Here is a 24,568-nt window from a genome sequence, read left to right on the forward strand (position 1 = left end):
TTTTAGTGTGACACCATATCCAGACCTCCATGGGTTGATACATTTGATTTCCATTCATCTATGTAACGAAGAAAGTATTTCATACGATTACTTCCTTCATTCAGATCTAGTATGTGTTATCCTAGTGTTCCCTTCATTTTTTTAAACTGTGTAGTTTTAGACAGTTTTATACATTTGTCAGCAGCTTCTGAAAAAAGTGCATGACCTCTCCTAAAAAGGGTATGGCTTTGGGAAAAGAGGGCACAGCTTTAGATAAGGCATTGTTTGAGCCAAATTCACAGGTGAAAATATGTTGCAGTTTAAGCCAACTAATAGTTGATCTTAGATTAGACAGTGTATGCATTTACAGCCTGAGCCACAAACCTGGCATATCCGTGGACCATATACAGTGATTCCCCGACCTACGATGGCCCCGACATACAATAATTTCAACATACAATGGCCACTCAGAGGCCATCGCATGTTGAAGGCAGCTTTTGTATGTCAGGGCCATCACATAAACGGCTATCCGGCAGCGATGACTGCTTCAGCTGCTGCCGGATAGCTGTTTAATGTGCCCCGTGTCACTCACCTGTCCCTGCTGCTCCGGACCATCCTCTTCATAGCCGTTGCTCTCCTTCGTCGTCATCACGTCACCATGCACGCCGTCCCGTCATCCAATAGGAGCGGCGTACATGTCTTTTTACCCTGTGTCTTTTTAACCTGTATTTTTTTTTTTTGGTGTTGATTTGGGTTGTTCTGCACCAAAATGATCATAATGCTCACACAGTTTGGATAATTTGGCTGCAATTTTGATTGTGACTGGGGAGTTGATTTATACAGCCCTTTTTATGAGCTGTTTTGCTTGCACCTTTTTGTATGAGTGTAAACAAAGTAAACATAAGGCGCAAATCACTAGAATAATATATTGCAATTACCGAAGTCCATAAAATGTAAAACAATCATTGCTAACAGCAAGTGGGTGTACTACCAATTTCACAATGCCAGGGAGATTTGGGAGAAGCATCGGGATTATACCTAACACAAAAACAAACAAACAAACAAAAACCCATCCCCAAATAACAAAAGCTGGCCCAGTCTTGAACTAACATGGCACATCACCATAGGCAGAACAATTGCATACCATACAACCAGACTGAGGCCTCTTAGTCACAGTATGCACCCTATATTTTTGGAACACCAATCCTACTTTTAACCTTACATAAAATGGTAATTTTTTTAAGGTAACTCTTCAGACTACTAGCATTAATGTTTTCTGCATTAAGTATTAAGAACATACAAAAAATTTAGATCCTCATCGCAAAAAAAAAAAAAAAAAACTAGTGTGGCAATTAAAAGTACAACAGTAAAATATAAGACAACAATGAAACATAGAGTTAACCTTGCAACAATGCTGGACATTTTCATTACTGAAAGGAGTAATCCTGCTGCGACAGTCACTTTTTAACACCCAGGAAAGGCTGGCGTGGAATTTCGCCTTTTGGCAGTGTGTTGAGCCCCAATTTGCGACTTTTACACAAAGGCACAAATGATGAATTATTTACCACTGCATAAAGTGACCTGACATCAACTCTATGACAACCAGGGTGTCTCTAAGTTATCCAGGAATTGAGGAACAGAGCTAATTTCTTTCAAAAAACGCTCCCTGTCTGTCTTCAGGTTGGGTGTGGTTCTGCAGCTCAGATGTAATACCACACACAACCTGGGGACAGACGTCGAGCTGTCCTTGAAAGAAATGAGCTTTGTTTTTGTATTTCTGATAAACCCATTAAATAAGTATAAAACCAATGATAAATGCCACACAAAGGTATCACACAAATGATAAATCTTCCCATAGTCATACCTGGATAAGTACTGCCCAGATGTAAGATTCAAACTGTCTCGGTTCATGCAGTTCATTGTGCTGGGAACAAGAGCCAACTCTGGCTGGTCCATTGTGGCTGTGGCAACTGCTCTTGCTACCAACTCCATTGCATCTTGCACGTAGTGCTCAAAGTAGGAAGCAGAGGTTGTCCCATGAGCGATCAGACCCAAGGGTAATCCTTCAGTTCTTAATTCATCGACATTTTGTGAATCACCAAAAATCCAATAAAATTCGGGTAATATTATTCCATACTGAGCAGTTGCTTCAAAAAATCGTCTTGTGTCTTCCATATCACAACCAAACATGACGATAGTAGATGTGGTGTCCTTTATACTCTCTAGGTTGTATTGTAGGTAGCTCATAACATCACTTGTCAGGGTGATATTTACAGTGATATTTAGAATTAATCCAAGGTGAAATCGGGAATTATTTTGTGTCAGAGTGAGGAAGTCTGTTATATTCCAATCGTCTTGGCATAGGAGGATGCTGTAGTTGTACCAGTTGTTCATTGTAAGAATGGAGAGAGTCACATCAGCATTTGAAGTGAGGGAATTTTCAATGCTGAGCTGCAGGTGAAGAGGATTCTGTATTAAAATAAAAGACAAACATTCAATTTTTTTTTTTATTTCAGAAATGTTACACATTATTTTTACACGGCTACATTTAAACTAGAAGGGACTCTTCATTAAAATACATGGCACAGTGTGAATAGTATGCTTCTATGAGTCAACTTTCTCAAGATCAGAAGATAGTTTTGTTGTCATTAAATTGTAAGAAGCCACTTTTATAGTACATCAAATGACGAGTGCTAAGCACCGAGGAGTCTATCTATCAAAGTACACTTTTTTTTGGCTTTCAAGCATCAGTCAAGCCTCTGGCCAGGATTCAAAGGCTAAAAACTGACTACAGCAAAGCACTTCAATGCTAGTTTTAGATTTCATGGAACATGTCATTTGTACCAAGGTTTCCACATCATTTGTACATGTTTTTATACTTTACATTATTTCCTCTCATATTCTACAGCGCTTTAACTTTTTTGGAAGCTACAACTGTAAAAGCAGGGAAACATATATTTTATAAATACAAATTGTTTTTTTTTTTGTTTAAAATATAAATTGGTTGAATTTTTAATTCTGAGTTCAGGACCCCATGCATGATCCAGAGGTTAGAGCGTGTACAAATGACATCTATCACTCTGAAGAACGCAGAATATGTGCATTGTATGAGTAGCCCACTGACCTTACAACAAATTAAACTATATTTAACAGTGTTGTCAACTTTTTAATAGATTTTCTTTTTTGGGGGGGGGGGGGGGGGGTAGAGAATGCTTTTAAAATAAGCTAAGAAAAACGTTTCCTTCTGCGTGGACCCCCAATTATGTAATCTGCCACCACAGGAAAAATAAAGAATTACATGTTGCCTATTACCATTAAGAGGCTATCCATGTATTGAGGTGTCTGTTCTTAACTTACAGTGGGGCAAGAAAGTATTTAGTCAGCCACCAATTGTGCAAGTTCTCCCACTTAAAAATATGAGAGAGGCCTGTAATTTTCATCATAGGTATACCCAGGGGTCAAGTCCTGGAAAAAAAAATTGTGGGAACTCACCCAAGATTTCTAATACAAACCCTCCTCCCTCGCGACGTCACGTTCCGCCGTCACGCCCCCTCCCATAGACTTGCATTAAGGGGACGGGTCATGACATCACAAGGAACGAAGCCGTGAAGTCATGATACTCCGGCCCCTGTATCGCCAGTCATTACGCACAGAGCGAGTTTGCTCTGTGCAGTGATGACAGCGGGGTGCCACAGCCAAGATCGCGGGGGTCCCCAGCGGCAGGACCCCCACGATCAGACATCTTATCCTATATCCTTTGGATGGAGGATAAGATGTCTAGAGGAGGAGTACCCCTTTAAGTACCAGGGCACCAAGATATATATTTACATCCAATGGGGGAGATTTATTAAAACCTGTGCAGAGGATAAGTTGACCAGTTGCCCATAGCAAACGATCAGATCACTTTTTTTTAAAAGGCCTCTGAAAATGAAAGCAGCGATCTGATTGGTTGCTATGGGCAACTGCTCCACTTTTCCTCTGTACAGGTTTTTATATATCTCCCCTAATTTTCTTAAGGGGTTATCATTCTGATAATACACTGTAACAAAAACCTCCTTATGTCCCTATCATCATGATAACACACTGTAAGAAACCTCCCCATGTAATCTTCTTAGAACTGCGGTGACACACTGTAACAAACCTCCTCCTCATGTAATCTTCTTAGAACTGCAGTGACACACTGTAACAAACCTCCTCCTCCTGTGATATCCTTACTACTGGGATGACACACTGTAACAAACCTCCTCCTCATGTAATCTCCTTACTACTGGGGTGACACACTGTAACAAACCTCCTCCTCATGTAATCTTCTTAGAACTGCAGTGATACACTGTAACAAACCTCCTCCTCCTGTAATCTCCTTACTACTGGGGTGACACACTAACAAACCTCCTCCTCATGTAATCTCCTTACTACTGGGGTGACACACTGTAACAAACCTTCTCCTCATGTGATCTCATTACTACTGGGGTGACACACTGTAACAAACCTCCTCCTCATGTAATCTCCTTACTACTGGGGTGACACACTGTAACAAACCTTCTCCTCATGTAATCTCCTTACTACTTGGGTGACACACTGTAACAAACCTCCTCCTCATGTAATCTCTTTACTACTGGGGTGACACACTGTAACAAACCTCCTCCTCATGTAATCTGGGGTAACACACTGTAACAAACCTCCTCCTCATGTAATCACCTTACTACTGGGGTGACACACTGTAACAAACCTCCTCCTCATGTAATCTCCTTACTGCTGGGGTGACACACTGTAACAAACCTCCTCCTCATGTAATCACCTTACTACTGGGGTGACACACTGTAACAAACCTCCTCATGTAATCACCTTACTACTGGGATGTCACATTGTAACAAACCTCCTCGTCATGTAATCTCCTTACTACTGGGGTGACACACTGTAAAAAACCTCCTCGTCATGTAATCTCCTAACTACAGGGGTGACAAACTGTAACAAACCTCCTCCTCATGTAATCTGGGGTAACACACTGTAACAAACCTCCTCCTCATGTAATCACCTTACTACTGGGGTGACACACTGTAACAAACCTCCTCCTCATGTAACCTCCTTACTCCTGGGGTGTCACACTGTAACAAACCTCCTCATCATGTAATCTCCTTACTACTCGGGTGACGCACTGTAACAAACCTCCTCATCATGTAATCTCCTTACTACTGGGGTGACACACTGTAACAAACCTCCTCCTCATGTAGCCTCCTTACTACTGGGGTGACACACTGTAACAAATCTAATCCTCATGTAATCTCACTACTGGGGTGACACACTGTAACAAATCTCCTCCTCATGTAATTTCCTTACTACTGGGGTGACACACTAACAAACCTCCTCCTCATGTAATCTCCTTACTACTGGGGTGACACACTGCAACAAACCTCGTCCTCATGTAATTAGCTACTACTGGGGTGACACACTGTAACAAACCTCCTCCCCATGTTATCTCCTTACCACTGGGGTGACACACTGTAACAAATCTCCTCCTCATGTAATCACCTTACTACTGGGGTGACACACTGTAACAAACCTCCTCCTTATGTAATCTCCTTACTACTGGGGTGACACACTGTAACAAACCTCCTCCTCATTTAATCTCCTTACTGCTGGGGTGACATACTGTAACAAACCTCCTCCTCATGTAATCACCTTACTACTGGGGTGGCACACTGTAACAAACCTCCTCCTCATGTAATCACCTTACTACTGGGATGTCACATTGTAACAAACCTCCTCGTCATGTAATCTCCTTACTACTGGGGTGACACACTGTAACAAATCTCCTCCTCATGTAATCTCCTTACTACTGGAGTGACACACTGCAACAAACCTCCTCCTCATGTAATCTCCTTACTACTGGGGTGACACACTGCAACAAACCTTGTCCTGATGTAATTAGCTACTACCGGGGTGACACACTGTAACAAACCTCCTCCTCATGTTATCTCCTTACTACTGGGGTGACACACTGTAACAAACCTCCTCCTCATGTAATCACCTTACTACTGGGGTGACACACTGTAACAAACCTCCTCCTCATGTAATCTCCTTACTACTGGGGTGACACACTGTAACAAATCTCCTTCAATGTAATTACCTTACTGGAGTGACATGTGACATGTCTCCTCCAGCTCAGCCCCGCTTCCTCCACAGCATCACACATTTCCTTCAACCACGATCTTTCCTCTCCTCCACAGCTAAGCTCCGCCCCCAACATGTGATGGTGACATCATCACAGGTCCTACAGGTCCTACATCTGCAGCATCTAGCAGTCCGGGCCAGGGGAGGAGACGGAGGGAGGGTAAGAACAGAGAGGTCGGTCCTGCAGGACTAATGTAACAGGGATGGTGTTCCTCCTGTGGAAAAAGCAAAGGAACGCCGTTCCTGTGCGTTCCTGCAGGACTCGAGCCCTGGGTATACCTCAACTATGAGAGACATAATGAGGAAAAAACAATAAAATCACATTGTCTGATTTTTAACCCCTTAAGAACGGACCCATTATTTGCCCTGATGACCAGGCTCTTTTTTTTAAGTTTTTTATTTGACATGTGTCTCTTTAAATGGTAATAACTTTAGAACACTTTTTCTGAGCGGATCGATTCTGATATAAAGTACAATATGTCACGAAAAAACTATAAGTGGGGCATTTTTGTTGACACATGGAGCATTTTTGTGAAAAACTCCAAAATATTGTGAAAAACTGGAAAATTTCTGGCGTTTTTTATTCTATGGTGTACACTGTGTGGTAAAAGTGATGTTATATTTATTCTGTGGGTCAGTATGATTATGGCGATACCCATTATGTATAGCTTTCTATGTTCTTTTTCCTTTTCTGAGCAAAATTCTTTTTCTGCCATTCATTTTCTAACAGCCGTAACTTTTTTATTTTTGGTCTGATGCCATTGAGTAAGGGCTTATTTTTTGCGATACGTCCTACCTTTTGATCTTTTTTATTATAGCTTTTATCTTCTTCCGGTGACTAGTTGTCTTTACTAGTTGTATTTTTTATTTTATTTATTTTTTAATCTCTGGACAACTCCTTTAATGAAATTGGAGCTTCTAAAGGTAACACATTATTAGATTGATCCACATAAGACAATAATGTGGCTTGAAATGTGGAACAAAACTTGTAGTGTACTAAGTTAAATAATGAATATTGATCTGTCTTTTAGAGTAGAAAGCTAAGTGTTCGTATAATTACAGGAAAAACTATTACATGCCTGGTAGAAGCAAGTCCACTTGAAAGATTATGGCTGACAATGGCCTTCTTGTGGACAGCCTTATTTTAGCAACAAAGGAAAAGTGCTCTGTTTCTATTTGGTACTTTTTAATTTGAAAGATATATTTTTCTATTAAAAAAGAGTGCTCTGTTTTGTCTCCTATTTATCACATATCTATCTATCTATCTATCTCATATCTATCTATCTCATATCTATCTATCTAATATCTATCTATCTAATATCTATCTATCTCTCATATCTATCTATCTATCTATCTATCTCTCATATCTATCTATCTATCTATCTATCTCTCTATCTATCTCATATCTATCTATCTCATATCTATCTATCTCATATCTATCTATCTCATATCTATCTATCTAAGACTGCTTGACAAAGACCATGAGAGACGGTTGAAATGTCGTGGCATCTGTTGAATAAAGCCTGACACACTTTCATCTTAACCAGAGTGCTGCTTTTTTGTTTTGCTATCTATCTCATATCTATCTATCTATCTCAGATATATCTATCTATTATCTATATATCTCATACCTATATTTCTATCTATCTATTATCACTCTATCTCATATCTATCGTTCTATATATCTTTCTATCTCATATCTAGCCATCTCTTTTCTATCTATCAATTTCTAAATCATATCTATCTATCTATCTCAAACTCATATCTATCTATCCATCTATCTCATATCTATCTATCTATCTATCTATCTCTTTCTATCTATACTATCTATCTCATATCTATCTATCTAGCTATCTATCTCATATCTATCTATCTCATATCTATCTTTCTATCTCATATCTATCTCTTTTCTATCTATTTCTAAATCATATCTATCTATCACTAACTTATATCTATCCATCTCTCATATCTATCTATCTCATATTTATTTATCTATCTATCTATGTATGTAGCTATCTCATATCTATCCATCTCATATCTCTATTTCTAACTCATATCTATCTATCTATCTATCATCTATCTATCTCATATCTATTTATCTCATATAGATCTATCTATCTCATATCTATTCATCTCTAAGTCATATCTATCTATCTATCATCTTTCTATCTATCTCATATCTAGCTATCTCATATCTATCTATCTATCTATCTATCTATCTATCTATCTATCTCATATCTATCCATCTCATATCTATCTATCTATCTATCTCATATCTATATCTATCTATTTATCTCATATCTATATCTATCTAGTAGTGGAAAAGACCACAGCACACAAGGTGTTCTCCAGAAAAAAGAGAATTTATTCCATAAAACAGCAAGCAAAAAGGGAAGCTACGTTTCGGTAGTCTCACACCACCATCTTCAGGCAGCCAACATGGAGGTAGCCACTCCCCCATATGTATAACACAAACAAGGATAAGTTGGCCAGCACATACTGATACCGAAACTACTGCATGCACCTGGCATACAGGTGCACGTTGCTAGGCTGTAGTAATATAGCATTTCATGTTTTATCTGTATCTGTGTGCTAGCAGTGTGCTGCTGTATTCTCCTGTTTATGTATATTCAGCCTAGCAGCGTGCACCTGTATGCGAGGGGCATGCAGTAGTTTCGGTATCAGTATGTGCTGGCCAACTTATCCTTGTTTGTGTTATACATATGGGGGAGTGGCTACCTCCATGTTGGCTCCTGCACCCCACCCATCTCTATTAGGTGCTGTATAAGGTGTTGGATGTTCCAGACCTTGCAAGCCTGTTAAACTGATTGCACAGAGGCATATTCACAGTGTAGGGTCCGTCCCAATGAGGTCACCTTATGGTGGTGGGATGATCCAAACTATTTGGCCGCCAAATTGTGAGCTAAGTACCTCATTTTTTGCATTTGTTTGCATTGTAGAAATATAGCATTTCATGTTTTATCTGTATTTTTGTGCTATCAGTGTGCTGCTGTATTCTCCTGTTTATGTATATTCAACCTAGCAGCGTGCACCTGTATGCCAGATCCATGCAGTAGTTTCAGTATCAGTATGTGCTGGCCAAGTTATCCTTGTTTGTGTTATACATATGGGGGAGTGGCTACCTCCATGTTGGCTCCTGCACCCCACCCATCTCTATTAGGTGTTGTATAAGGTGTTTGATGTTCCAGACCTTCCAAGCCTGTTATACTGATTGCACAGAGGCATATTCACAGTGTAGGGTCCGTCCCAATGAGGTCACCTTATCGTGGTGGGATGGTCCAAACTATTTGGCCGCCAAATTGTGAGCTAAGTACCTCATTTTTTGCATTGTAGCAATATAGCATTTCATGTTTTATCTGTATCTTTGTGCTAGCAGTGTGCTGCTGTATTCTCCTGTTTTTATATCTATCTATCTATCTATCTATCTATCTATCTATCTATCTATCTATCTATTATAAAGAACAAGGATTGAAGCACTCCCAGCTTTGACAAAGGCTCAGTGGTAAGCTAAAACCTTTCCTATGATACAGTTAGGCTAATAAATCTTTTTAAAAGCAGGGTTACAACATTCTCAAAAATATAATTCATCCACTCTGTTTCTGGTGGACCCTTTTTACTAAGGTCTGGAACCAATATTCTTTGTAGACAATTGGAGTGCTGGTCTTTCTGGAAATCTATCCATCTAGAAACACCTGCTGCACTCGAATTCAGGTGAAATCAAAACACTAAAGCCTTTATTTCCATAACAACAACATTTCAACTGCTGCACACAGCCTTTCTCAAGCCAACAGTGTTCTAAAGTGACCTTATTTTATAGTACACTAGCTGAATACCCGTCGTTGCCTGGTTTTTCCTTCCTCATCCTTGTTGGGGAGGAAAATCAACAAAGGAGGAAGCTTTTGACTTCATATCCCGTCCTCATATATTGTTGTCATATCCCAACCCCATATCCCGTCCTCATACCCCAACCTCCTATCCCGACCTCCTATCCCATCCTCCTTTCTTGTCCTCCTATCCCAAACTCCTATCCCGTCTTCCTATCTCAACCTCCTATCGCGACCTCCCATCCCGTCCTCATATCCTGACCTGTAATATGTTACCAGGTATTGAAATATCTCCAGCCGTACGGAAGTTATGTGGGAGCATACATTTCCCATTGACTTGTATGGGACTTTAAACATAAACCCCGCCCCTGGCAAATGGGGGTAGTAAGGGTTAAATCACCTATCCTATGTTTGTTGTTGACATATAAGTAACATGTGTGCCAAGTTTCATGTTAATATCTTTAGCCGTTTGGAAGTTTTTGTGGAACATACATACATACACACGTTGAGTTATATATATATATATATATATATATATATATATATATATATATATATATATATATATATATATATAGATTTACACTTCAATTATAAGTGTCCATTACAAATAACCCAATATAAGCAAGGTGACAATTGTTCGGTGACTGTCATGTTGCTTGCAAGTAAACGTCACTGTATTGAGAGCGATAGAATTCTCTGCCGTCTTTGATCAATCTAGTAGACATTTCCCAATGCCGGGCTTCGATGAGTTGATGTGCATTATTGAACATTGTTTATAAATATGTTTTCATGTTCACAGCTAGTGTACTGTATCTGCAAAATCCTAAAGCTCAGCTTGAGTGCGAAAACCATCTAGAGGCAGATATCTCTTCTTTGTTTGGGGATGCTGACATGATCTGGCATGACTGCACTAAGAAATGTTAACCAGATTCTGTATACTCTAACAGACAGGCTTATTGAAAGAGCAGGAAGCTTATTTGTTATACTATACTTTTGACTTTTTCTACACACTACGTTAATTGGATTTGTATTGAATTGACGACCAAGGGAAATTGTGCTGCTTCTTTGAGGTATCTTTTATTTTGGAAGATGTTTTTTTTTTTTTCTTTCATGAGAAATCAGAGCTTACAATCGTGTTCTTTTCTCATATGAAAAAAACACAAATCTATATATCTATTTATCTAAACATCGTATTTCTGAGTCCTTAGAAGCTTTGAGGCCTGTGTTTTTGTATTCTATTATTATGAAAAGGTGTAGTTGTTATGATTGTTTCCACAATGCAAAGTGGATTCAAGGGATTTTATTGTTTTACTGATGTCTGTGATTTATGTAGATTTAGTGCAAAAAGTGTTATACAGCGGTATCAACTGTAGGAAGTTATATATTTTATGCACTGCATTAACATTTCAAGGGATGAAATTAGGTATGATTGTAGAGTTTTTTGTAACAAAATGAAAATCTCATTTTACTTGTATTTGTGTTCTGGAAATATCCTAACCTTTATTATTATTATGATTTTATCCACACCAAATATTAGGTTATATCTCAATAATGAAGGAGGGGGATGTCCTGCATGGTGCCAGACGTTTGAAGCCTGAGCTCCTCGTATTAGTGGCCAAAGTGGTTTCACCTTAGCTGCAAACCTTCTAATTTTAGACAGACAAGTGCCTCTTCACTTATCAAATCCACGGTGATGACAGGGGAAAGTAAAACAATGTTGTAACACTGCTCATCTGCCTCAGTTTCTCCAGGCGGCTCCAATCGGAAATTGTGCAGAGCCTTCACATGAAGACACGAAAGAGGCGGTTAGTGCAACTGCTATGGGCTTCTCTCATGCCATGACTGAGCCCAAAGAATCAACGTCTCTCCTCCTTATGGCTCACTCAGTTGACTTTCTATCACCTTCCTCCTTACCCTTAGAGATCTGAACATTGAGGAAAGGCAGGGAGATAAAGATGATCTCATACAGGAATTTGAGCCCTACTGAGTTGGTATTCAAAATGGTCTCAAAGTACTTCAACGTCCCTGACCAGAGTATCGGCATGTCATCTATAAAGCATGATCACATTAGTGCAAAGTCTCAAAAACATTCCTGATCAGCAATAAAACCCTAATTTGATTCTCACCAGCACAGCACATATTGTGTAGTTTTACTGTGCATGACACCACTGGACTATACGCCAAACAGCATTTTTGTGGTGCAAGCCAATATTCTATCACCTCCTTGCATTGTCTCATGGTCTTACCCGGACATGTACGTTGATTGTAAATCACATACCACCCCCAACTGTTTCTCCCCTTAAGATGTCACCTCCACAAGTGACAGAAATGTACAACTCTGTTGGGAATAATATATGCATGTGTTAGGATTTGTGTGACTATTCACTCTACCCTTCTAAACGTGAGACAATATTTGTCACAGTCATAACTGACACTATATGAAAATAACTACTGATAATGTATCTTAGAATTTTGTGTTAATACTTATTTCAGAGAAAATATATATTTTTTTAATTATCTTTACTTTGATACTTTTATCCTATATAAACTTTATAATAAAAGTTATATTTTATAGTATTCCAATATTTTGTATGTTTCTCGTGCCTAAGTGATTCATACTTGGTTGTTTTATATTCCACCTATATCACATTTGTCTGCAGATAAAATAATGTAAAATCTCCTGAAATATTCTGTAATAGAGTCATTAACACCATGATATGAATTGTTAATGTATTATTGGAAATCATTGGCATAACAGTATGGAAAACATATTGAAGCAGAACGATCAATATGCACAAACAGGCAGTGTTAGTAGTGTAACTGTAGTGTCATTTCATTCATCAATTACCCTATTCTGAAGTGACATTTCACATGTGCTGCCATATAAGATGATAAAAGACCAGAACTGCTCCATTCCATTCCCTAATTTTCACTGCTAATACCCTTTAATGGACCTAGTGATAGTATATTATACTCTTTCACAAGCCTTCAAATTACTTTGATAAATGAAGCACATTAGTAGCATTATAAAATCGTTATAGTATGTTATGTACAGAATTTAGCATTTTGCTGACATTTCAATATAGAACAGGTTTACACTTTTTAATTAACCTTTTAATATATTAGTAATGTATTATATGAACTCAAATAGAACGTCACAGATCACATGGGAATATGGTTAAATTTTTTAGTTAAACTACAAATATGCTTAACCCCTTAAGGATAATGGACATAATTGTACATCCTGATGCTTTTATACTTAACGCACCAGGAAGCACTTTTACGTCCTGTACATGACGTGAGCACCGGACCGGTGCTCGCATCATGAACAGCAGGTCCTGGCAGGAACGCACTGATGTCCACCTTTAACCCCTCAGATGCTGTGATCAATACAGAGCATGGCATCTGCGGCAATGCAGGTGTTCAAATGGATGATTGGGTGGCCCGCGCCGCTGCCGCGGGCATCCGATCATCCAAAATGGCAGCCGGAGATCCCTTACCTGCTCCGGCCGTCATCCTGGGGTCTTCTCCTCTGGTCTGACATCGAGCAAACCAGAAAAGAAGATCGACGATTATACTGATCAGTGCTATGCCTATGCATAGCACTGTTCAGTATATGCAATCAAATGATTGGGGACTATAAAAGTGTACAAAAAATAGTAATAAAATAGCAATAGTTGAAGAAAAAGTGAAAAAGCCCCTCCCCCAATAAAAATTTCAATTGCCCCTTTTTCCTATATTATCACAAAAAAGCGTAAAAAAATAATTAATAAACATGTTAGGTATTGTCGCGTGTGTAAATGTCTGAACTATCAAAATATAATGCAAAAGATCCCGTACTGGGAACAGTGTAAATGTAAAAAAAAAAAAAAAAAGCCCTAAATTGCTACTTTTTTGTCACATTTTATAAAAAAAAAATTTAAAATAAAAAGCGATTAAAAAGTTAAATATATGCAAAAGTTGTACCGATAAAAACAACAGATCATAGCGCAAAAAATAGGCCCTCATACTGCCTCGTATACAGAAAAATTTGAAAGTTATAGGTGGTCAACTAAGGCAATTTTAAACATACAAATTTTGTCAAAAAACTTTGATTTTTTTCTAAGCGGTACAATAATAGAAAAGTATGTAATCATGGGTATCATTTTAATTGTATTGACACACAGCGTAAAGAAAACATGTCTCCATACATCTGCCCCATGAGGAGGAGGTTGGCTACAGTGTGTCACCCCAGTAGTAAGGTGAGGCGTGTCAAAGGGCAGAGCCAATGGGTCGGGTCAAGGTGCAGTAAAATGAGTTTTCGCCTAAGGGGGCAAATATCCTTGCACCAGCCCTGCCTGCACCCATTCCATGGGCATTTTTAAGTGCAGTAAATGAGCAGTTTGATAATACTTGGCAACTTTTTCCTGTGTAAGCAGGCATAAAGACCGCTGACTAGAGTCCCAACCATAGAAAGAGCAGGAATTTAAATCAAGTTACCCTAAATGTTTTCCCACAAATTTATATAGTATGCTGGTCATCTCTATAACCTGATGGTAGTAGATAGGACTACTGGATCAACTTGTCAGGTTCCCTTTAGGCTTTGTTCACACACAGTGAGCCTCAGTTTGAGCCTTACATTCAGCTTTTTTAACACACAGTAATTTTAGCTGTTTTGCTTTTGGTCTGTTTTATTTTAGCCATGTACTGCTCAAAATGAGGCTCAAAATGGATTGTGAACATAGCCTGAAGGTGTAACAATATTAAAAAAATATATATAACTGCCTTGTGGACCATATACTATGTATATATATATATATATATATATATATATATATATATATATATATCTCCATCATTATAAAATGACCCTTATTGCTAAACTCTGCATATTATATTACTGAAACATATGACAGATTATAATAAAGCAAACAAATAACAATAATATGCTTGAGCTGCTCATGAATTTACAGAATAACATTACAGTGATAATGTTATGCATAAGAGAAAACAAACATGTCAATAATTCAAATATTACAATGCTGATAAAACAACATAACAATAATTTGATTGTTTAAGTCAAAATCTCATTGTGCAGCTCATGCAATATTGACACTCCAATAGCTTGGCGCACAAACGTGAAAAAATGCTTGAGAGTGAAGCCGCAATTGTCTGTCAGGGAGGAAGCAAGGGTTTGAATGACAAGAGCAGCTTTCAGCTTTCGAGAGCTCAGACTCAGTCCTTCTAATCTCCATTCAAGATTGAACCAATAAACAACAAACAAACAATCCCAAAGGTAACTGATGATGAAGGAATGGTAACTAAGGCTACACACAAAAAAAGTGGCTTGGTTTACAGTTCCTGAAAAAACTATGCCTTCCAAACATAGGCAGGGTATCAAAAAGTTACTTCAGCTTTGGAACAAATATAGATGGTGTATAGCCAAGCAAACATAAAGTAGAACATAATTGTATAATAAATAACACAGCAGCACAGTTCAAATTATTGTAAATGAAATATTGAATGAGAAATCTTTTCATAATATATTGTCAATAGGACATAATAGCATGAGATTCTATTTTTCTGTCCTCTACATTTCAATCGAAATTTTTTCTATAGTCAAAGGCTTAATTGGGGAAATAAATCATTTATTTACAGTCAACAACACCAACCAGGGCTTATAATAGATCCTATTCACTCTTGTGTACTCATGTTACAGCCTATTATTGTCTAGTACTAGAAAATGATTGGCCAAATGTATAGGAGCTATTAGAAGCCCTGGTCAGCGTTTTCATTTCATTTCATTTTCATTTTTCATAACTTTTGTGTTATGTGTGAGAAAATCTGCACCTTAGTGTCACCCCAGTAGTAAGGTAATAACATGAGGAGGAGGTTTGTTACAGTGTGTCACCCAAGTAGTAAGGTAATTACATGAGGAGGAGGTTTGTTACAGTGTATTACCCCAGTAGTAAGGAAATTACATGAGGATGAGGTTTGTTACAGTGTGTCACCCGAGTAGTAAAGATATTACGTGAGGAGGAGGTTTGTTACAGTGTGTTACCCCCAGTAGTAAGAAGATTACATGAGGAGGAGGTTTGTTACAGTGTGTCACCCCAGTAGTAAGAAGATTACATGAGGAGGAGGTTTGTTACAGTGTGTCACCCCAGTAGTAAGAAGATTACATGAGGAGGAGGTTTGTTACAGTGTGTCTCTCCAGTGGTAAGGTGATTACATAAGGAAAAGGTTTGTTAAATTGTGTCACCCCAGTAGTAAGGTGGGGCATGTCAAAGGGCAGAGCCAATGGGCATGGTCAACGGCACAGCAAAATTAGCTTTTACCTAGGGTGGAAAAAATCCTTGCACCAGCCATGATTGGCCTCAATCTACAATTTAAAGGACACCTGTACTGCATGAATTTTACATAGTCCTGTGCCCGGGCTACAAAAATAAACTAAACTTTAACTCACCTTGCTACGTTCCCCCGTTGCTCCGGTATCGGCCTCATGGTCCTCTTGCTGCTTCTTGGGGACGGGAACGTCACAGAGCTGTCAGAATATCACCGGCCGATGGCCAATACCGAAGCAACGGGGGAACGTAGGAAGGCGAGTTAAAGTTTAGTTTGTTTATTTTTGCAGCCCGGGCACAGGAATATGTAAAATTCATGCAATACAGATGTCCTTTAAAAGGAGTAGTCCAGTGCTTAAAGACGTATCCCTTTCCTAAGGATAGGGGATAAGTTTCAAATCGCAGGGGGTCCGACCGCTGGGGTCCCCCCAGCAATCTCCTGCACGGGGCCTCCTCAGCCCGTGGGAAGGGGGCGTGTTGACCACCGCACAAAGCGGCAGCTGACACACCCCCTCAATACAACTCTATGGCAGAGCCGGAGCGCTGCCTTTGGCAATCACCGGCTCTGCCATAGCGCTGTTTTGAGGGGCATGTCGGCCACCGCACGTCGGTGGTCGACACCCGCTATCCGGTCAGCGAGCCAGGGCCCTTTACAGGAGATCATGGGGGGCCCCAGCGGTCGGACCCCCCTGTGATATGAAACGTATTCCCTATCCTTAGAATAGGGGATGTTTTTCAGCACTGGACTACTCCTTTAAGATACTTTTACTAGGATACTATCTCGTTTCTGCTGTTGTACCCACACAATCACAATTACTGCCAAGACTCTACTACTAGAGAAAACACACATGTTTTCAGCATAATTATAACAATATAGACTAGAGAAACTATATACTTATTTTACGGCAACGGCAAAAGAAAAAAAGAATCACTCAAATCTTTGAAGTTTTATTTGCCTTTTTACCTCATGCTCATGAAATGTTAAGGGGTAAGTATAGAAAATTATAAATGTGATCCTGAAAGTCAAAAAGGGCTTGGTTCTAAAGGGGTTATTCACTCTATTCATGGGAGTTTCACTATAATTTTATTTTATATTTTTTTTTTTCATTTTTGCTGGCCTTGTTGTTTTGCAGTGAAATCAAATATAGATCTACAAAATCTATCTTATCTAAAGCAACAAAGGAGCCCTACAGGAACTGCAAATTGATTATATTCTCTCCTTTTCCCCAGTAGTTCATCATGTGATAGTCTTAAGAAAGAAAGTTCTTAATACCATGAAAACTGACAATATGAAACCAGGCCAAACCAGATTGGTTATCTCTAACCTGGCAGTGCTCCCTTACTGCCTCTCCATCCTCATAGCACAGAACTATCCGTCTCCACATTTATAGAATTTATTCAAACCTATTTTCACAAAAGGATGATGGTGCACATCAAGATATGATGAACTGTACTGCAGTAGAAAATATCCTCCTTGAAAACATAGCTTTCAGCCAGATTTTACTATGCCTTGTATCCTAAAACCAAATCGTGTTTCTCAAATGAAGCTGAGGAGCGTAGCTTCGTAACTATTTGCTTAATTGTTTCGGACACAGAAGACTGGCACGCTATCATTGTATCCTCCATTACATTCTGCACATGTCAAAGAGAACTTGTGCTGCATCAAGCTGGAAAAATGTCCCAGTAAAAGACCTAAGCAGCTGGCGAGTTTATTTCTAACCACTAAAGCATTATTTCATTTTCAGCTTCATATCACAAGGAGGAAATTGAAGTAAAAATTGCTACAGAAGGAAGCACAATGGAAAACAACTAAAGTTGTGATTGCTTTCTGGCCATTTGTGCCTTCCATAACTTGTATGCTATGTAGAAGGGGGTTTAATTTTTCTTAATCTGACATCAGCAATTACATTCTTTGTAACAACAATAACAATTTGCTACAATATACACAAATAGATACATATATATATAAACTGAACTGGTTACAACCATTTGCTGCCACAATACTGCAATTCATACTTACTGAAAGGAAACCCTTAGTAAAGACTGGCTTTAAGGGACTTGTTTTTGTAATAAATAGTCATTGCTACATCAGTATTTTTTCACTATAGCCGATTTTACATAGCGAGGTTTAGTTGCATGGTTTCTCTTTGCAATATCTCAATGTAATAACCAGCTGTACAATGCCAGTGGACTGGAATTTATTAAATCCCATTAACAAATATTGAGGTTCATGTGTTTTTGTGGAAAAACAAATGAAAAATGCATGATTTTTTTTCTGGTATCCATGATGGATTATGGTGTTTTCAATAGGAAATGTTTCCAGGAATATTTTTATGTACAGAATCTGTCTCAAACATAAAATGACACCTCAGTGGTTAGTGCTGTTGCCTTGCAGCATTAGGTCCATGATTCAAATTTAGCCTTTGGCAAGGTCCTCACAGGATTTGTTCCCTTGTATTTGGGTACGCTCATGCTTAAATAACCTACAGTGGATTTCTGCCACTGAAATTCTGCTTTTCTGTGGCAGAATTTCACAAGTGGAATTTCTGCAGCTAAAAATCTGCATGTGGATTGTGTTGCTACCCATTGAAGTGAATCGGTAACAACATAATCTGCTGCAGAATTTGCAAGTAGAATATCAACTGCAGGTAACCCAAGTTCATTTTTTGCGGCAGAATTTCAGTGGCGGAATATCCGCTGGCAAAATTCCATAGTGTGCACTGTGCAGTGGAATCTCATTGCTAGCAATAGGATTCTGCTGTTCCAGAATTTACGACCAAAATTCCTAAGCAGAATACCGGTTGCTCCTATTTGCCTCCTCTCTATAAACAAACTGATAGGTTTAATTCACATATGCAACTGGCCCATGTGTATGTATGAGATAGGGATATTGGTGGCTTATAAAAACAATAGGAACCAAAAAGGGTGAAAATTCTATTAACAGATATGAAAGCTAAACATTAGAAAATTGTCGGCCAAAAGTTCATTCGGCTGATAGCTATCTCTCCTATTCCAACCATACACATGAACGCTCTGTAGAGTGTCTTTGTGTTCTGAATAAGAGGAGGGAAACCTCTAGTGGTTTATTTCTCTTACAACAAAAAGATTGGCTGGTTGAAGTTCATACACAACACACACACACATTATTGAGTTGGAAATCCCCCATACACATTTGGTGGTCAGCTGGTCATATTGAAAATTTGCCTCCTCTTTTCTAGAATGATTTCCTTTTTTGATGTTTAAAAATCCTTTTCCTTCAAGCCCTTCTACATACTTTACCTTACTGAACACTTATTCAACATGCATGTCTAGCTAACAGAACTCAATGAACTTAGAACGCACATACAGCAATAGCGCCCAATAGCAATATGAACCTATCTTAAGGCTATGCCTCACCTGTTAACAATTAAACAGAGTAGGCCCAGGCTTGGAAGGAAGTCGGTGGATCTCCTACTTAGTGCTCAAGGACCTTTTTTTGGTGCTCATAAAAGGTCCTGGAGCTCTACCTACTGAAGGGCAGCAGGAAATATGGGGCAACATGGTGAGTCTCTGAAAAGAGGGCAAAGAGCAAAGTTGTGTCAGAGAGAAGGCATGAGCAACAGTCTATATATATATATATATAAAAAAAAAAAAAAAAAAAAAAACATGAGATGCAGTCCATAAATGGGGGGAAGGGGACCTGAGTAGTAATGTATATTAATGAGAGGAGGCCCGAGCAGCAGTCTATGTAAGGGGATGCCAGAGCAGAGTGAGGGGAATATAAACAGCATTTTTTATGTGGAAGGGGGCTACAAGCAATAGTCTATGTTAGGAAGGAGCCATAGGGAGCAGTCTATGGAGGAAGGTTTCATTTTAGTATGATTTTGGGGCTGAATTAGACATACCCGTATTTTCCGGCATATAAGACAACTTTTAAACCTGGTAAAATGTTCTCAAAAGCCGGGGTCGTCCAATACGCCGGGTGCTGCAGTCAGCCGGGACGCCCGGGATATGGATTATCCATACCCCAGGCCGAGATTAACTTCCCCCAACAAATGCTGAGTCCTGAAAGATGTTTTCGGGACACAAGGATGTCCCGATACCTTTCTGAGGCCCCACGTTAACTTAAAAAATGCAGGGGCTGTCGGGAGGTAGCACACGGCCATAGAAACGGCAGAGCAGAGCAGCGAGGACGCGCGGGCATGGTAACTTAGTAGCGGCACGTCCTCTTCGGTGCTCCGACCCCACACCTCCGGTTACGGGACCTACTGCTATGGCCTACAGGCCATGGCAGTAGATCATGACCCCGAACTGGAGGAGCGGTGGTCGGAACACTGAGGTGAGGCAGTATACAGGCATACAGCCTCCAGCCATACACTGTGTATGGCTAAAGGCTGTATGTCTGTGGGGGGCCACTGCCTACCTGATGTGGGGGAACTACAATCTAATGTCGGGGGAACTATATGGCCAACCTAATGTGGGGGAACTACAACCTAATGTGGGGGAACTAAACTGCCAACCTAATGTGGGGGGGAACTATACTGCCAACCTAATGTGGGGGAACTACAACCTAATGTGGGGGAACTATACTGCCAACCTAATAAGGGGGAACTACAACCTAATGTGGGAAAACTATACTGACAACCTAATGTGGGGAACTATGCTGACAACATAATGTGGGGGAATTATGTTGACAACCAAAATGTATGGGAAACTATGCTCACAATATAATGTGGGGGTGGGAACTATGCTGCCTACCTAGTGTGAGGTAACTATGCTGCCTACCTAGTGTGGGGGAACAATGATAAGGTACTGTACATTGCGGTAGAGTGGTAGTCTTATATGGCGAATATATCCTAAAATCTATATTTTAACTGTAAAAGTTGGGTGTCGTCTTATACGCCCAGTCGTCTTATACGCTGGAAAATATGGTAAATCAATTTTACTCAAGCAACGATTTTACCCCCAAAAATCTGATTTGTTCAAATCTAATTTTTTTAGATATATTTAAGCCAAATCATGCCGAAGCCAGGATTCTTGTATGTGTTGAACAGGGAGGCATGTACTGTATGTCTTGTCTTGGGATTTGTAGATATCCTGTAAGTGTAATGTTATGTATACTAATTTAGGTTCCCTTGTCCAGTATGTCAGATGCGCTGGAGTGTGATCCCTTAATTGCACCAGGGCACACTAATGACTTTGTTATAAAGGGAAAGGTCAAAGGCAAGAATTCCTCTTCCTGTACACTGGCCAAGAGGTAAACTGTGAGGCACAATGCATCACCCCTCACACTCCTTAGTACATTCACTTTCTTGGGGGCTTTCTTGGGAGAGAAGGTCAGCACATTCATTCTTGACCTACATTAATTAGTGAATATTAAATATTTATATAAATTGTATACATATTACATATTGATTGAATTAAAATAACTTGCAGAAAAAAGTATTGTGATATAACCAGAGTTGGGCAAACCTTTCAAAAGTTCTGTAATGCCGGTTTGCTAAACTCTGACAAAAAGTTCTGGTTCTAACGGAACTTATTCTGGTGAACTTTACCCATAGCTTAAAACGTGAAAATAACACTGTCTATAAGTTAGGTCACCTAGGTGTAAATATATGTACTTCTCAGCAGTTCTTAAGGCAAAATTTATTTCAAAGTTATGGCAACATGTATGGCTATGGGGAAATGAATGGTGCACAGTGGTAGCTAACAGGTTGAATAAAAACACACTTCACTAGCAGATTTTTTTATGCTTTCTAAAATGAATGTCCAAAAATGATCAATTTTTGGAGGCAGATTCCTGATGATGTTTATATGCACACAGACATATTGAAATAAGAAATGGCTTTTTCCAAGTGGCTCAAAAATGATCCCTTTTTGGAAGTAGCAACAGTTTTTGTGGCTAAAAAATAAAGAAGCAGTGGCTTTTACAAGCTGTCAAAAATGATTCCCATTTTGGGGTATAGCAACACGATTGGCGTTCTAGAAAGTGCACAAAAGTGACACAAATCCTATGTACTGCTTTTTCACAATTAGTGTAAGAAAAAAAACTGTTACACTTAACTTCCAATTAAAACAGTGACTGACTGAACAAATGCTTAACCCCTTCATGACCCAGCCCATTTTCACCTTCAGGACCTGGGCATTTTTTGAAAATCTGACCACTGTCACTTTAAACATTAATAACTCTGGGATGCTTTTACTTATCATTCTGATTCCGAGACGGTTTTTTCGTGACATATTCTACTTTATGTTATTGGTAAAAATTCACTGATATTCGCATCCTTTCTTGGTAAAAAATCTAAAAATTTCATGAAAATTTTGTATTTTTCTAACTTTGAAAATCTCTGCTTGAAAGGAAAATGGATATTCCAAATAAATTACATATTGATTCACATATACAATATGTATACTTTATGTTTGCATAAAAAAATGTACAAGTTTTTACCTTTGGAAGACGCAAGAGGGCTTCAAAGTTCCGCAGCAATTTTCCAATTTTTCTCAAGATTTTCAAAATCGTACTTTTTCAGGGCCAAGTTCAGGTTGGAAGTGGATTTTAAGGGTCTTCATATTAGAAATACCCCATAAATCACACCCCCCAAAGTATTCAAAATGACATTCAGTAAGTGTTTTAACCCTTTAGGTGTTTCACAGGAATAGCAGCAAAGTGAAGGAGAAAATTCACAATCTTCATTTTTTACACTCGCATTTTCTTGTAGACCCAATTTTTTTATTTTTACAAGGGGTAAAAGGAGAGAAATCACCCTAAAATTTGTAACCCAATTTCTCTTGAGTAAGGAAATACCTCATATGTCTATGTAAAGCGTTCGGCGGGCGCAGTAGAGGGCTCAGAAGGGAGGGAGTGACAATGGGATTTTGGAGAGTGAGTTTTTCTGAAAGGGTTTTTGGGGGGCATGTCCCATTTAGGAAGCCCCTATGGTGCCAGAACAGTGGACCCCCCCACATGTGACCCCATTTTGGAAACTACACCCCTCATGGAATTTAATAAGGGGTGCAGTGAGCATTTACACCCCACTGGCGTTTGACAGATATTTGAAACAGTGGACTGTGCAAATGAAAAATTTTATTTTTCATTTTCACAGACCACTGTTCCAAAAATCTGTCATACACCAGTGGGGTGTAAATGCTCACTGTACCCCTTATTACATTCCGTGAGGGGTGTAGTTTCCAAAATGGGGTCACATATGGATATTTATTGTTTTGCGTTTGTCAGAACTGCTGTAACAATCAGCCACCCCTGTGCAAATCACCTCAAATGTACATGGTGCACTCTCCCTTCTGGGCCTTGTTGTGCGCCCCCAGAGCACTTTGCACCCACATATGTGGTATATCCGTACTCGGGAGAAATTGCATTACAAATTTAGAGGGTCTTTTTTCCCTTTTACCTCTTGTGAAAATGAAAAGTATAGGGCAACACCAGCATGTCAGTGTAAAAAATTTTTTTTTTTACACTAACATGCTGGTGTAGACCCCAACTTCACCTTTTCATAAGGGGTTAAAGAAGAAAAAGCCCCCCAAAATTTGTAAGGCAATTTCTCCTGAGTACGGCAATACCCCATATGTGACCCTAAACTGTTGTCCTGAAATACGACAGGGCTCCAAAGTGAGAGAGCGCCATGCGCATTTGAGGCCTAAATTAGGGATTTGCATAGGGGTGGACATAGGGGTATTCTATGCCAATGATTCCCAAACAGGGTGCCTCCAGCTGTTGCAAAACTCCCAGTCAATGGCTGTCCGGCAATACTGGGAGTTGTTATTTTGCAACAGCTGGAGGCTCCGTTTTGGAAACAGTAGCGTACCAGACGTTTTTCATTTTTTTGGGGGAGGGGGGCTGTGTAGGGGTATGTGTATATGTAGTGTTTTTTACTTTTTATTTTAGGTTAGTGTTAGTGTAGTGTAGTGTTTTTAGGGTACAGTCACATGGGCAGAGGTTCACAGCAAGTTTGCCGCTGGGAGTTTGAGCTGCAGCGCAAAATTTGCGCCATCTTAAACTTGCAGCACTCACTGTAAACCTCCGCCCATGTGAGTGTACCCTGTACATTCACATTGGGGGGAGGGGGCAAACATCCAGCTGTTGCAAACTCCAAGCATGCCCTTTGGCTGTCCGTGCATGCTGGGAGTTGTAGTTTTGCAACAGCTGGAGGCACACTGGTTTGGAAACACTAAGTTAAGTAATAAACTTTCAAGTGTTTTGCAACCAAACTTAGTGTTTCCAAACCAGTGTGCCTCCAGCTGTTGCAAAACTAC

At 39.4% G+C, this 24,568-nt stretch overlaps 1 protein-coding gene across 3 annotated transcripts in view; it reads right to left on the reverse strand.

Moving 5' to 3' along the window:
• Positions 1–24,568, reverse strand: part of GRIN3A (glutamate ionotropic receptor NMDA type subunit 3A) — a 469,012-nt gene that overhangs the window by 296,087 nt on the left and 148,357 nt on the right. For all 3 annotated transcript variants that reach the window (XM_056519283.1, XM_056519303.1, XM_056519292.1), the window contains exon 2: positions 1,844–2,448. In XM_056519283.1, coding sequence (XP_056375258.1) covers positions 1,844–2,448 — 605 coding nt within the window. The remainder of the gene's footprint in view (positions 1–1,843; positions 2,449–24,568) is intronic.

The sequence above is a fragment of the Hyla sarda genome, chromosome 1 (genome assembly GCF_029499605.1).
Source record: "Hyla sarda isolate aHylSar1 chromosome 1, aHylSar1.hap1, whole genome shotgun sequence".
NCBI classification, from domain to species: Eukaryota; Metazoa; Chordata; class Amphibia; order Anura; family Hylidae; genus Hyla; species Hyla sarda.